At 47.3% G+C, this 12,017-nt stretch overlaps 1 protein-coding gene across 16 annotated transcripts in view; it reads left to right on the forward strand.

The window, feature by feature from the left end:
• AAK1 (AP2 associated kinase 1) overlaps positions 1–12,017 on the forward strand; it is a 129,166-nt gene that overhangs the window by 45,408 nt on the left and 71,741 nt on the right. For all 16 annotated transcript variants that reach the window (XM_006119088.5, XM_006119087.5, XM_006119084.5 and 13 more), the window contains exons 3-5: positions 240–358; positions 3,108–3,216; positions 7,369–7,511. In XM_006119088.5, coding sequence (XP_006119150.3) covers positions 240–358; positions 3,108–3,216; positions 7,369–7,511 — 371 coding nt within the window. The remainder of the gene's footprint in view (positions 1–239; positions 359–3,107; positions 3,217–7,368; positions 7,512–12,017) is intronic.

A 12,017-nucleotide genomic window follows, 5' to 3' on the forward strand; every position in this document is an offset into this window, starting at 1 on the left:
TTTGTTGGACTTTTCTAATTGAAAATTTGCCTCTTCAGATTCTTATTTCCCCAAAACAACCGTGTAAGTAGAGATAAAATATACTGTCAGCCGCTCTCCTAGCGTGACAGAGAATACCCTCCTTATTCAGCATACATCAGTGAGGCAGTGAAAACAGCCAGAAGCCAAGGGGCAAGGCTTGGAAGTGGGAATCAAGGGGTTTCTCCGTTCCTGAATGAGCTGTTTCATGTCTCTTGCAGGCGGATTTGCTATCGTGTTTCTGGTGAGGACTAATAATGGGATGAAATGTGCCCTGAAACGAATGTACGTCAACAATGAGCACGATCTGCAAGTCTGCAAAAGAGAGATTCAGATCATGGTAAGTCATGTGGCATTAGGAACCCTGATGGAAAGGCATGTCATTTGGGACCATGAGCGGTCAGTGTTCTCCACGCACTCGTAGTTTTATCACAAGTCTTGCAATATTTATTTCCCCCCTTTTTTAGAAATAAATATCTACTGTATATTTTAGAGTTTGTCTGTTTGAGAGGTCCTCCTAAACCAGCGTTTCTTAGTGTGTTCTGCGGCACACCGATGTGCTGCGAGGCAGTGGAGGTGTGCCGCGGAGAACAGAGTTCAAAATGGCCACCCTTAAAAGGGTAATGCCTGCTCTCCTGATAAAAGGGCAAACTGTTCGGGGGTTATTTTTTTCTTAAGTTCTTTTCCCTGTCCTCTTTTTGTTTTGCTCAACAACTTTTCCCTGGGAGGGGGTGTGTGGGGTTGGTCAACAGTTTTTCCTTTGGGAATAGCTGCCCTTAAAGGGGGCAAGCCGCTTCTTTCTCCCCCCCCCCCCCCCCCAAACAAAAAAAAATCCTTCGTGTTTCCCATTTAAAAAAAAATTATTGCTGGGTCAGAAAATGGGATGTGCCTGGAATGGGATTGCTTCTCATAAAAGCAAACAGAAAAGTGGCAAAATCACCAGTGCAAGTACAGTTCTCAACTGCCATAATTGAGCGACTGTTGAGAGAGACTGAACCAAGATGAGCCGGAAAAAGAGGATGAACCTGAAATAGGATTGTGTCTCAATAAACCTTAAAGAAAAGAGATAAAATGGAGAAATTGGGAGTAGTGCTCTGTTTAGGTGCTATCGGGCAAGTGTGTGTGTGTGTGTGTGTGTGTGTGTGTGTGTGGTGTGTGAGAGAAAAATACTTAAAAAAAAAAAACCCCACCTCCTGGAGTCATGCGATTGAGAATTTCCCCTTTCATTCTTTTTCAAAGCAAGTCTCTAGCTCTCGTGGCTGTTGTGGAACAGGAGAACCTTGAAGTCTCAAAATCCAGAGGGTGAATAAAAACAACCCCAAAATATTTCTTATAATCTGACTCCAAAAAATCCATGAGTCTCCTGATTTTGGGGGGAGGGGCTTAACAAATATTGTTTTAAACCCAGGAGGCAACTCTGAGCTTAGCACGGTTGAACTGGATCACCGTGTGAATGGCAAGCATCCAAACAGATGGATCTGAGTCAGAGCAGCCTCTGACCTTCAGAGTGGAGTCGGTGACAGATGTTGATAAGAATGTCTGGTGAACATGTGTCTGCTGAGTAGCTGTTACAAAGGTAACTGCCTGTAATGGCCTCGAACAGTCCTGGAATATTCAAAGTAGCTGGTCATAGTGGAGGCTAACTGCAGGTATATTTTAATTTGGGTTGCTGGTTATTTTTTGCATTCGGTCAACTAGTTCAGAGGGTGTTTCTCAATGCAGGGTGGGGCTGCTTCCAGGGTCCTCCCTCTGGGCCTCTGAACCCTGATTTGAATTTAGCAGCTTGCCCTAAAAGTTGGAGCCTTATCCCACTGTGAATTCCAATGAGGGGCAGCCTTTGGAAAGGATGGAATCCTTTACCGAGAACAACAGCAAGTGCTCTAACTCACCAGCTTCTTGCTGATAACTGGTGAGTTACTTAAAGGCTGTGACACTCTGAACAGGAGTTTCAGGAGTTAGCACATGACTTCTGTGGGGACATGACCTTCGCGTTAGATAATATTTTGTGGGTACTGCTGACAGCTGATCTTGTATTAGATTTTTTTTTTTTTTCAGTTTATACCCAGAAAGTGTGTTCACTTGCATTTTATTTGTCCACTTCCTTTTGTTGCCTGTGGAACAAAACTATCTGCACGATCTCCTCTTAATGTGGTCAGACCTGAAAAGCCAGTGTAAAAGTGGTAACGCCTTATTCAGCAGGTCTGATCCTTGTCTGTGTTTTTATCTGTTTATGTGAAACTCTTGCTTCCCATCTGACCTGCAGAACTGATGCAGCCCTGGGAGAGCTAACTGAGTTCTCTTCTAGCTTAAACTTCATGCATTGACGACTTAACTGCAGGGCAACCGTGCATTACCTTTGGCTCCAAATTCTGCCTTGTTTACACCTGTGCTTACCCTTGGAAGGCGATGGCTATAGCTGAGGGTAATAAAGTTGGGTGGTGGCAAGTGTAGGTGGAAGCTGATGTGAAGAGTCTGTTACTGATGAGCTTGTGCGGAAGGAAAGAACACACTTTGGTAGTTGTAGCTTAGCATGTTTGCAAACCTGGGTGCTAGAAAGGGGCAGTTCTTGGAAGGTGATGAGCGTATGTAATGCAAAAATAGCTAAATATAGAACCCGTGAAGCCATTTTAATGAAGTCTCCCCACAGGAGTGAGCTGCGTTATAAACGGGTTAGTTTTATAACCTGTGCCCTCCCCCGATCAAAGAGGAAATGGAGCTTGTCCTATACAAGGCTACTGCTGGCTCCATCTGCCTTGCGCAGAGGTAAGTGCTGCTCTAGGTTATTCACCCCGGAGCACTCAATCGGCAAGATGAGAAAACTGGATCAAGCTATTATCATGGGCAGAGGCACAGCACATTATTCAGGGAGCTGGGTGGCTTGTTGTTCAAGACTTCTTGCCCTCAGTCTCGCTGGCCTGGAAACCCAACGAAGGCTGAACTGAAATCTCACCAACTTCCTCTCTGTGATGGCTAATGCCAAGTGACCTGTTCCTTAACACAGCAACTAGACGCGCTGGGAAGTCTGTGCTGTGCAGATCGACCTGTTAAAATGTGACACTGCTGTGATGTGAACATGTCTTTGCTTGCAGAGGGATCTCTCAGGACACAAGAACATTGTGGGGTACATTGATTCTAGTATAAACTCGGTGAGCAGCGGTGACGTGTGGGAAGTCTTGATCCTGATGGACTTCTGCCGAGGTGAGTGTTTAGCTCCGTTTGTTGCTCATGGAGACAAGTAACCCCCTTAGAAACTCTCAAAGCACTTCTGTAGTTTTCTTTTTAGGAAAATTACTCCTGGGCCCCACCCTTCCTTGGCATCGGCGAATAATTCGTAACCACGCCAGTCGACAATCCTGGCCCACAATAAAAGGAACAATTTTCCCTGGCACACAAGAATAACAATATGGAAGCACAGCCCAGCACCTTCCCTTGGCTAGGAGCAGGTGTGAAGGGCTGGATCACAGAAATCTCCTTGGGATTGTCCCCCCGAGGGCTGAGCAAGCCACTAACCCACCTTCCTGCTCTCTGGGGCTCCTTACCACCCTGTCCTGCTGGGCCAGAAACTCTGGTCTCCCCCAGCCAAGGCACAGAGCTGGAGACCAAGACCTGATTGCTTTCCACTCCTTAAATAGACTTTCCCCCAGGGTGGGGACGCTTGGTGCTGCCTCCCCATCCCCATCAAGAAGTACGAGATTCAAGGTGGAGTCCAGTACAAGGTTGCAGGCTCACCTGTCTAAGATCAGCTGCAGTTTGGGCTCACGGGAAACATAAAGCCATTCACGGGTCTGAGTGCTACGTTCCTGAAGTATCACTAATGGCCCCCATGAGCACATCTAGAATGGAAAACCAGAGTCACATGAATTTTGCATAAATCTTTATGTATATTCATAAGCCAATTTGCATAAGGGGGAGGGGCCTCTGTTCCCGCTTAGCTGCGCAGCTGCCTAATAAGCCTCACACCAGGTCTCAGGGCTGCCGCACGTGACGCTGCCATGGCTGGGGGAGAGGCCTCTCTGGGGCCAGAGGAGTGAGTCTCTTCCCCGGCTGTGGCAGAGGAGAGGGGCTGGATTAAGCAAGGAGCTTGTGGGGCTGCAGCTCAGGACCTCTGGCGTTGGCCCATAAATCCCCGGTGTTCTAGGCCAGCTCTTCCTGGCGGGGGAGGCGGCTCCCTGCGCTGCCATTCCTCCCTCCCTCGGCTGGCGCCACAAGCACCGGGAAGCTCTGTCCTCATGCTGACCTTGCCTGGAAATAGCATGTCCCCACTACGGAGGAGCCTCAAAATGAGTCCGAGGCAGGCGCCGTTGTTGTGCACGCTCTACCTTGACGTAGCGCTCCGGGACGCGCTGGGCGGTAACCACTTGGACTGACTCTGGGAAGTCGTTATTTCAATAGCAGCAGCAGAGCGTCCACACTGCCGCTCTTTCCAAATCAGCCTTATTCCTTGTGGAAAGCAGGAGCACAGATTTCGAAATAACGGGCTTAGTAGTGTGGGGTTATTTTGAAATCGCGCCCGTGTGTAGACCAGGCTCCAGAGCCCCATCCCTGAACCTGCTCCACAACCCTGAGCCCCCTCCTGCCTGCTAACATCTGCCCAGACCCTGCACTCCCACTCCAGCCTCCGGCCTGGAGCCAGCTTCTCCACTCCAAATCCTTGAGTCCAGCCTGGAGCTTCAGCCCCACCTCAAAGCCTGCCACAACTCTCCAACTCTGAGCCCTTCCCCCCCACACTGACACCTTCAGTCCCACCCTGCCGCAGACCATCCATGTGCAGAATGAATTGTATTATGTGCACCAACAGGGAGGTAATGCCTTGCACATCATCTCCATACTGGTGCACAGAACAAAATTCATTCCGCACATGGAAATAAAAAATTAGAGGGGACACTGCTAAGGACGTCCCTTGCTTAGGTCTCTGTGCTTAATGATTCTTCATATTTTATTTCCGTTTGGTGCTTCCATCTGAATTAACCTCTTGAGGCCACCAGTCTAAACAGTGACATTCTCCTTTGCTCAATGTTATGGTATGAATCTTCCATTTGAATACATTATACAGGACTATATAGCACTTTAAAGACTAACAAGATGGTTTATTAGGTGATGAGCTTTCGTGGGCCAGACCCACTTCCTCAGATCAAATAGTGGATGAAAATAGTCACAGCCATATATACCAAAGGATACAATTAAAAAAAATGAACACATATGAAAAGGACAAATCACATTTCAGAACAGAAGGGGGATGCGGGGGGGAGAGGGGTGAATGCCTGTGAGTTAATGATATTAGAGGTGGGGAAGGGGAGATGTCTGAGTTAATGTGTTCACTTTTTTTAATTGTATCCTTTGGTATATATGGTTGTGACTATTTTCTTCCACTATTCGATCTGAGGAAGTGGGTCTGGCCCACGAAAGCTCATCACCTAATAAACCATCTTGTTAGTCTTGAAAGTGCTACATAGTCCTGTCTTTTGTTTTAGCTACACCAGACTAACACGGCTACATTTCTATCACTATTCTTGAATACATTATGTGAGTCAGTTTCTAAATTACCAGAGTTGAAATGATTCTAACCACAGATAGCCCAAAACCTCTAGTGGGCTGGACGTTGTTCAAGCTAAGTGCCAGGTGGGGGGGTAAGGGACTGAATAGAGTAACTTCTGGCTAAACGATATTGATTTCAGGACTCCGGAATAACCCCCAGGTCAGACTGATACATGAGCATTGTCAAGCAGTGAGGCTCTGATGAGGACTTGATTGCCACAAGCCTGAAAGGAATCTGCCAGGGAGCTATTCAGGGGAAAGATGGATGCAATTTCCACATCTGTTAGCTGTGTAGAGACATCTGTTAGAGGGAAGGGTGAGGGTTTGCTTCCAACAATGATGAAGGGACAGAAGACCCTCAACCAGCTGCCCCCCAGTGTCATGAAAACAGTGGTATTGAACATGTCTGTCTCGATCGCCTCTGTGGAAAATGCTTCTAAGCTTTTTAGAGACAATTCTATTAAAAACATTTCCAATTTCCTGCTATCACTGCTTTCCTCCTTGGCAAAGAGAGCTCACGACTCCATCATTCTGCCTGTGTATGTAGGGGTCATCTCTGATGCAAGCGCATGAACCCTTTAAAACTGAGCATAACATACGGTGCAGCAGTGGGTTTAACACCTTCTGGTGTTTGACGTACACGACTTTCCTCCTTTGCTCAGGTTTTATGTCTGAGATTTTCAAAAGTAACTAGTGATTTTTGGGTGCTCAGCTCAACACACCTGGATGTGCCTTTTTGAGGTACCAAAAATCACCCGTCACTCTAACTTGTAACACTGTTTTCTGACTAAGCTCCCCCTCCCCATTTACATCACAAAATAATTCATGGTTTAGACATATTTCTTGTCAGACGATCTGGATGGGGTGTGTGTGTGTCTTGTTCTGCCTATATATGGACAAAAATAGTTGGTGGACTATGATTCGCCCAGTGGATTTCAACCGGGGTTACACATACCCTTGTGGGTATGCAGAGGTCTTCTCAGGGGTACATCAGCTCATCTAGATATTTCCCTAGTTTTACAACAGGTTACATTAAAAAAAAACCATAGCAAAGTCAGTACGGACTCAACTTTCAGTAAATAGTTCATTCAGCAGTATAAACAATTCATGGTCTGTATGAAAGGTAACTAAATATTTATATTCCAGTTGATTTATAATTTTATGGCAAAAATGAGTAAGTGAGCAGTTTTTCAGAAATAGAGAGGTGACATTTGAATTATGTCTGGTTTTGTAAGCAAGTAGTCTTTTTAAGTTAGGTGAAACTTGGGAGTATGAGAGTAAATTGAACTCTTGAAAGGGGTACAGTAGACTGGAGATTGAGAACTCCTGGTTTAGCTTGTTTAAAACTGACTTCTTTAATCCGGTGGGGGTTGTATGTCTACAGGGGACAATACAAGAACATTGTTTCATCAGAAACATGTTTGAACGTTGCAGTTATTTTTCCTAGTGCAGATGTGGAGAGGGACACTTAGTGAACACTTAAGAGCGTTAAGAATAGATATTGATTTTAATCTCTGAACACTTTCCAAACATAAATTCTCCATGTGGCACCTCCTGACAGGTAGGTACATAAGATGCTTGATTTTACAGATAAGGCAGGAGGTGAAGTTGGATGCTGAAGTGAGATGCCAGAGGCCGCAGGGAGAGAATTTCTAGTTCCCAGGATTAGGCTTGGACCATGAGGTCATACATCCTCCAATACCAGTCAGTTGAAAACCAAGCATGTTGGGTCCCTTTGGAAAACACTGCTCCTTTTGACTACTGCGTGCTTTAGCAGTAGGTGTAGATCTAATTTGTGTTGCTTTCTCCTTTCAGGAGGCCAGGTGGTGAACCTGATGAACCAGCGCTTGCAAACGGGATTCACGGAGAACGAAGTCTTGCAGATCTTCTGTGACACCTGTGAAGCCGTGGCCAGGTTACACCAGTGTAAAACCCCCATAGTCCACAGGGATCTGAAGGTAACTGGTGGCTAGCAATGGCATCAGGTGAAGCTGTCTGAATACCATACTCGACTGTCAATTCTTCTGGGCAAGCACCGTGTCTCCCCTCTTTACAACGCCTCGCACAATGGCTCCTCGCTCCCCATCTGGGACTCCATGTATTACCGTAACATTTATATGGATAATGAGAGAATTTATTCATGAATACATTTTCTGCATATTAACAGAAAAGTCACATTGTTTGCCAGCTGTTCAACCATCATTCAGTCTGCTCAAATTATACAGCCATTTGTGAGCAACCGTGTCGCAGGGAGCCTGCCAAATTTCATTAGATAAATGGTTCACAAAGAATGCCAGCCACCTTTTGTGTGGTGACTTCAGCCCGGGGGTGTCTGTAGGACAGCCCTTGCCTAGCACGTCACTCTGACCCGTGTCTAGACTCTGCACAACACTGCAGGGCAAGAGGGAAAATTTTCCAGAAGCAGACACCTGGCTCTGCTGCCTATTGAGAACGTGGGTCCAAAAGGAGCCTCCTGCATTGTGGAGAGGCCGGTCCTCTGCTGCCTTTACAGGAAGGATGTGGATGCATTGGAGAGGGTCCAGCGGAGGGCAACCAAAATGATTAGGGGGCTGGAGCATATGACCTACGAGGAGAGGCTGAGGGACTTGGGTCTGTTTAGTCTGCAGAAGTGAAGAGTGAGGAGGGATTTGTTAGCAGCCTTCAGCTTCCTGAAGGGAGATTCCAAAGAGGATGGAGAGAGGCTGTTCTCAGTAGTGACAGATGCAGAACAAGGAGCAATGGGCTCAGGTTGCGGTGGGAGAGGTCCAGGTTGGATATTAGGAAAAACTATTTCCCTAGGAGGGTGGTGAAGCACTGGGATGGGTTCCCTAGGGAAGTAGTGGAGTCTCCATCCCTAGAGGTGTTTAAGTCCCGGCTTGACAAAGCCCTGGCTGGGTTGATTTAATTGGGCAGGGGTCTGGACTTGATGGCCTTCTGAGGTCTCTTCCAGCTCTATGGTTCTAAGAACATGGGTCCAGAAGGAGTCTCCTGCATCCTGAAGAGGCTGGTCCCCTGCTGGCCCAGGGCACCTGCCATATCCTGCTGATGAACTTATCAGGCTCCAGCTGAAAACCAGTTCTCTCCCCCCGCCCAGTTCCTACTGAAAGGCTACTCCAGAACCTTATTCTGGAACTTGGTTTCAGGCAGCAATTCCAGGCTCCGGGCAGAGTGGTCAGTGGCCCCCAGGCGCGCACAAGCCCCGCAGGCGCAGTAGGAATGTTGAAAATCGCGCATTTGTGTCCGTGTGTAACCGCTGACATTTTTAGCAGTTACGTGCAGGGGGGCAGGCGGGACCTGGTGCTCGCAGGGAGCTCCCCCACCCCACTGCCTTCAGAGAGGCAGCTGTGTGGGGGGTAGGTGGCACCATGGGAGCCGGCACATGCAGGGAGCTGGCCCCACGCATACCGGCTCTTGCCTGCTCCCCCCACCCCTCATGCTGCCTCTTTATCAGAGGCAGTGTGGGGGAGGGGGAGGCAGCTTGCAGGAGCTGGTGCTTGTGGGGAACCAGCTTTTAAGCACTGCTTCCACCTTTTCCCCCACCCCGCACACTGCTACCTCTGTGAGAGGCACCGGGAGGGAGGGGGCAGGAGGCTTCACAGGAGCCAGTACACATGGGAAGACAACTTAAAAACCCATGGACACCAGCTTCCACCTCCCCTCCTTGCTGCCTCTGATACAGTAAGGGGCGGGGTACGTGTGACCATTAAGATTAACCGAAAACCTGCTGTCCTTTAGCTTAAATAGCTCTCCCCTGGTATTTACCTCCCTGATGTATTTATAGAGAGCAGCCAGATCACTTCTTAGCTTTTGTTTTTGCTAGGCTAAGACTGTTGAAGACCATAGTCAAATACCTGCTTCCCCGATTTTGGCAGGAGTAGAGTCAGGCCAATGCTTTCAAAGTTGTCACCCTTGAGATCATGAATCCAGAAATGCATTCCTTATTCCTCTCCACCAGCTCTTAAAATGCCTGAGCCCTGGGTTCAGCCAAGAAGCAGAATCACGAGTATGTTTGAAATTCAAATCTACTTCACGGCTCAGGCTTTGCTTTCTGAGCTCTAAGCAGATGTTTGTTCTATGCTACGGGCCACTTTCGTAAAGAAGCAAAACAAAACACATGCATCCAAAGGAGCCAGATAACAAGACTGAGCCCGCTAAGTGTGTGGTTGTGCTTCAGGGCACTTAACATATTTGCGAGCATGGTGCAGTTGGCTGGCCGGCAATCTGCCATAACACGTATATTTTAGAAATGTGTATCTGTGTCTGTCTGCATGTGAGTCTTGTTCCTCTTCTCCTAACTTAAAAGCCAGGTTGGGATTTGGTTGTGCCAGGACAACTGGAAGTGCCAGGAATGGAAATGTTTTCCAGAACATGGAGAGGGAGGGGCTGTTCAGTGGGATGTGATAGGAGTGGCCACTGGGGGGCTATCCTGCAGGGTGATCACTAGGGGTAGCTGTACCACCAAGGGATTGGCCAGGAGGACTGGGCTCCACCATCTTGCCTGCCAGCAGACCAGGTAAGTGGGGCTCCCTGCCTGGGGAACGGCCCCTGTTGTCCCCATCCCTGCCCTCTGAGGGAGCAGAGAGGAGGGAGAGAGCCCCCATCCCAGGAGGGTGTGCAGTCCCTGCTGCCCTGGGCCACCTACAGGGAGAAGCCAGCGGCCACTCCCTGCCCTGAGTTTCCCCCCTCCCCACCCCAGCTTCTCCCAACCTTCGCTTTCTCACCCTCCCACATATCCAACCTTCTGCCCTGAGCTCCCCCCATCTTCAAAGCCCTGCCCTGACTCCTTCACCCCCACACAGCCAACCCTCTGCCCTGAAGGACCCAGGCCATGCTGGGTAAGTGTTCTAGTAGGCCGTATGCATACAAAGAGGTTACAGAGGGAAACTTGTTAGATCATTGCCAACTTCACACCTGTTATATGATGCTAGAGGCAAAATGTAACTGTTTACAAACAAACTCTTTATCTGTATGTAGCACAGGAATAAATGCTGAGACATCTGTGATGGATTATTGAATTAATCCTCTCTGTATACTCTCCATTATATACAGAGAGCTGCAATTGAAACGGACTGCTATCGTCTGGCGCCTAGACTAATACCACTAGATCATCAATGAGGTTTCTGCACAAGAAACCTTGCATGTCTTGAATGATTATGCTCAGGTGTGGGGAAAACCATTTGTATTCATGCTTCCAAGGCAGAGGATGGCAAAGCTGAATATTTTTGCTCTAGCCCCAAGAAGCTCCAATCATAGTTCGGGGGCCCAGGGCCAGGAGTACATCCAATAACAAAGCCACAGTCCTTGCCCCAAGAAGCTTGCAACACATCACACGCTGAGAAATCTAGATTGTATAGGTTTTGAAATAATGCAAGTAAACTTAAGGCTTCAGTTTAGAAAACCATATGTTCATTGCGGATTCTGCACATCCACCGGGTCACCATGGCGCTTGGGGATTTCCATTAAAAATACTGTTTGTTTAATTTTCGGAACAATGAGCATGTGGAAGTGTCTCGATACACCCCTGTCGCTAAGGCGGTCAGAAACCAGTGAAAGGGACATGGCCGTACATCACAAGTTCAGATTTGAGCTTTTTGACACAGGAACCATCTCTGTTCCATTTGCAGCACATGGCACAGTGGGACCTCAGCTCCCCACCGAGCCCTTATGTCATAGCGCACTGCAAATAAATACAATATTCAGTAAAAGCATTTTCCATATTCACTTTCTCCACACCACTCATGATTTTATAGACCTCTGTCATATCCCCCCTTAGTCTCCTCTTTTTTCCAAGCTGAAAAGTCCTAGTCTCTTTAATCTCTCCTCATATCGGACCCGTTCCAAACCCCTAATCATTTTAGTTGCTCTTCTCTGAACCTTTTCTAATACCAGTATATCTTTTTGGAGATGAGGAGACCACATCTGTACCCAGTAGTCAAGACATGGGCGTACCATGGATTTATATAAGGGCAATAAGATATTCTCCATCTTATTCTCGATCTTTTTTTTTATTTTTTTTTAAATGATTCCTGACATCCTGTTTGCTTTTTTTGACTGCCCCTGCACACTGAGTGGATGTCTTCAGAGAACTATCCACGATGACTCCAAGATCTCTTTCCTGATTAACTGTAGCTAAATTAGCCCCCATCCATATAGATATAGATATAGATATAGATATAGATGGGGTTATTTTTCCCAATGTGCATTACTTTACATTTATGCACATTAAATTTCATTTGCCATTTTGTTGCCCAATCACTTAGTTTGGTGAGATCTTTTTGAAGTTCTTCACAGTCTGCTTTGGTCTTAAGTACCTTGAGCAGTTTAGTATCGTCTGCAAACTTTGCAACCTCACTGTTTACCCCTTTCTCCAGATGACTTGTGAATAAGTTGAATGGGATTGGTCCTGGGACTGACCCTTGGGGGGAACACCACTAGTTACCCCTCTCCATTCTGAAAATGTACCA

The sequence above is a fragment of the Pelodiscus sinensis genome, chromosome 28 (assembly GCF_052426305.1).
Source record: "Pelodiscus sinensis isolate ZL-2025 chromosome 28, ASM5242630v1, whole genome shotgun sequence".
Classification (NCBI taxonomy): domain Eukaryota; kingdom Metazoa; phylum Chordata; order Testudines; family Trionychidae; genus Pelodiscus; species Pelodiscus sinensis.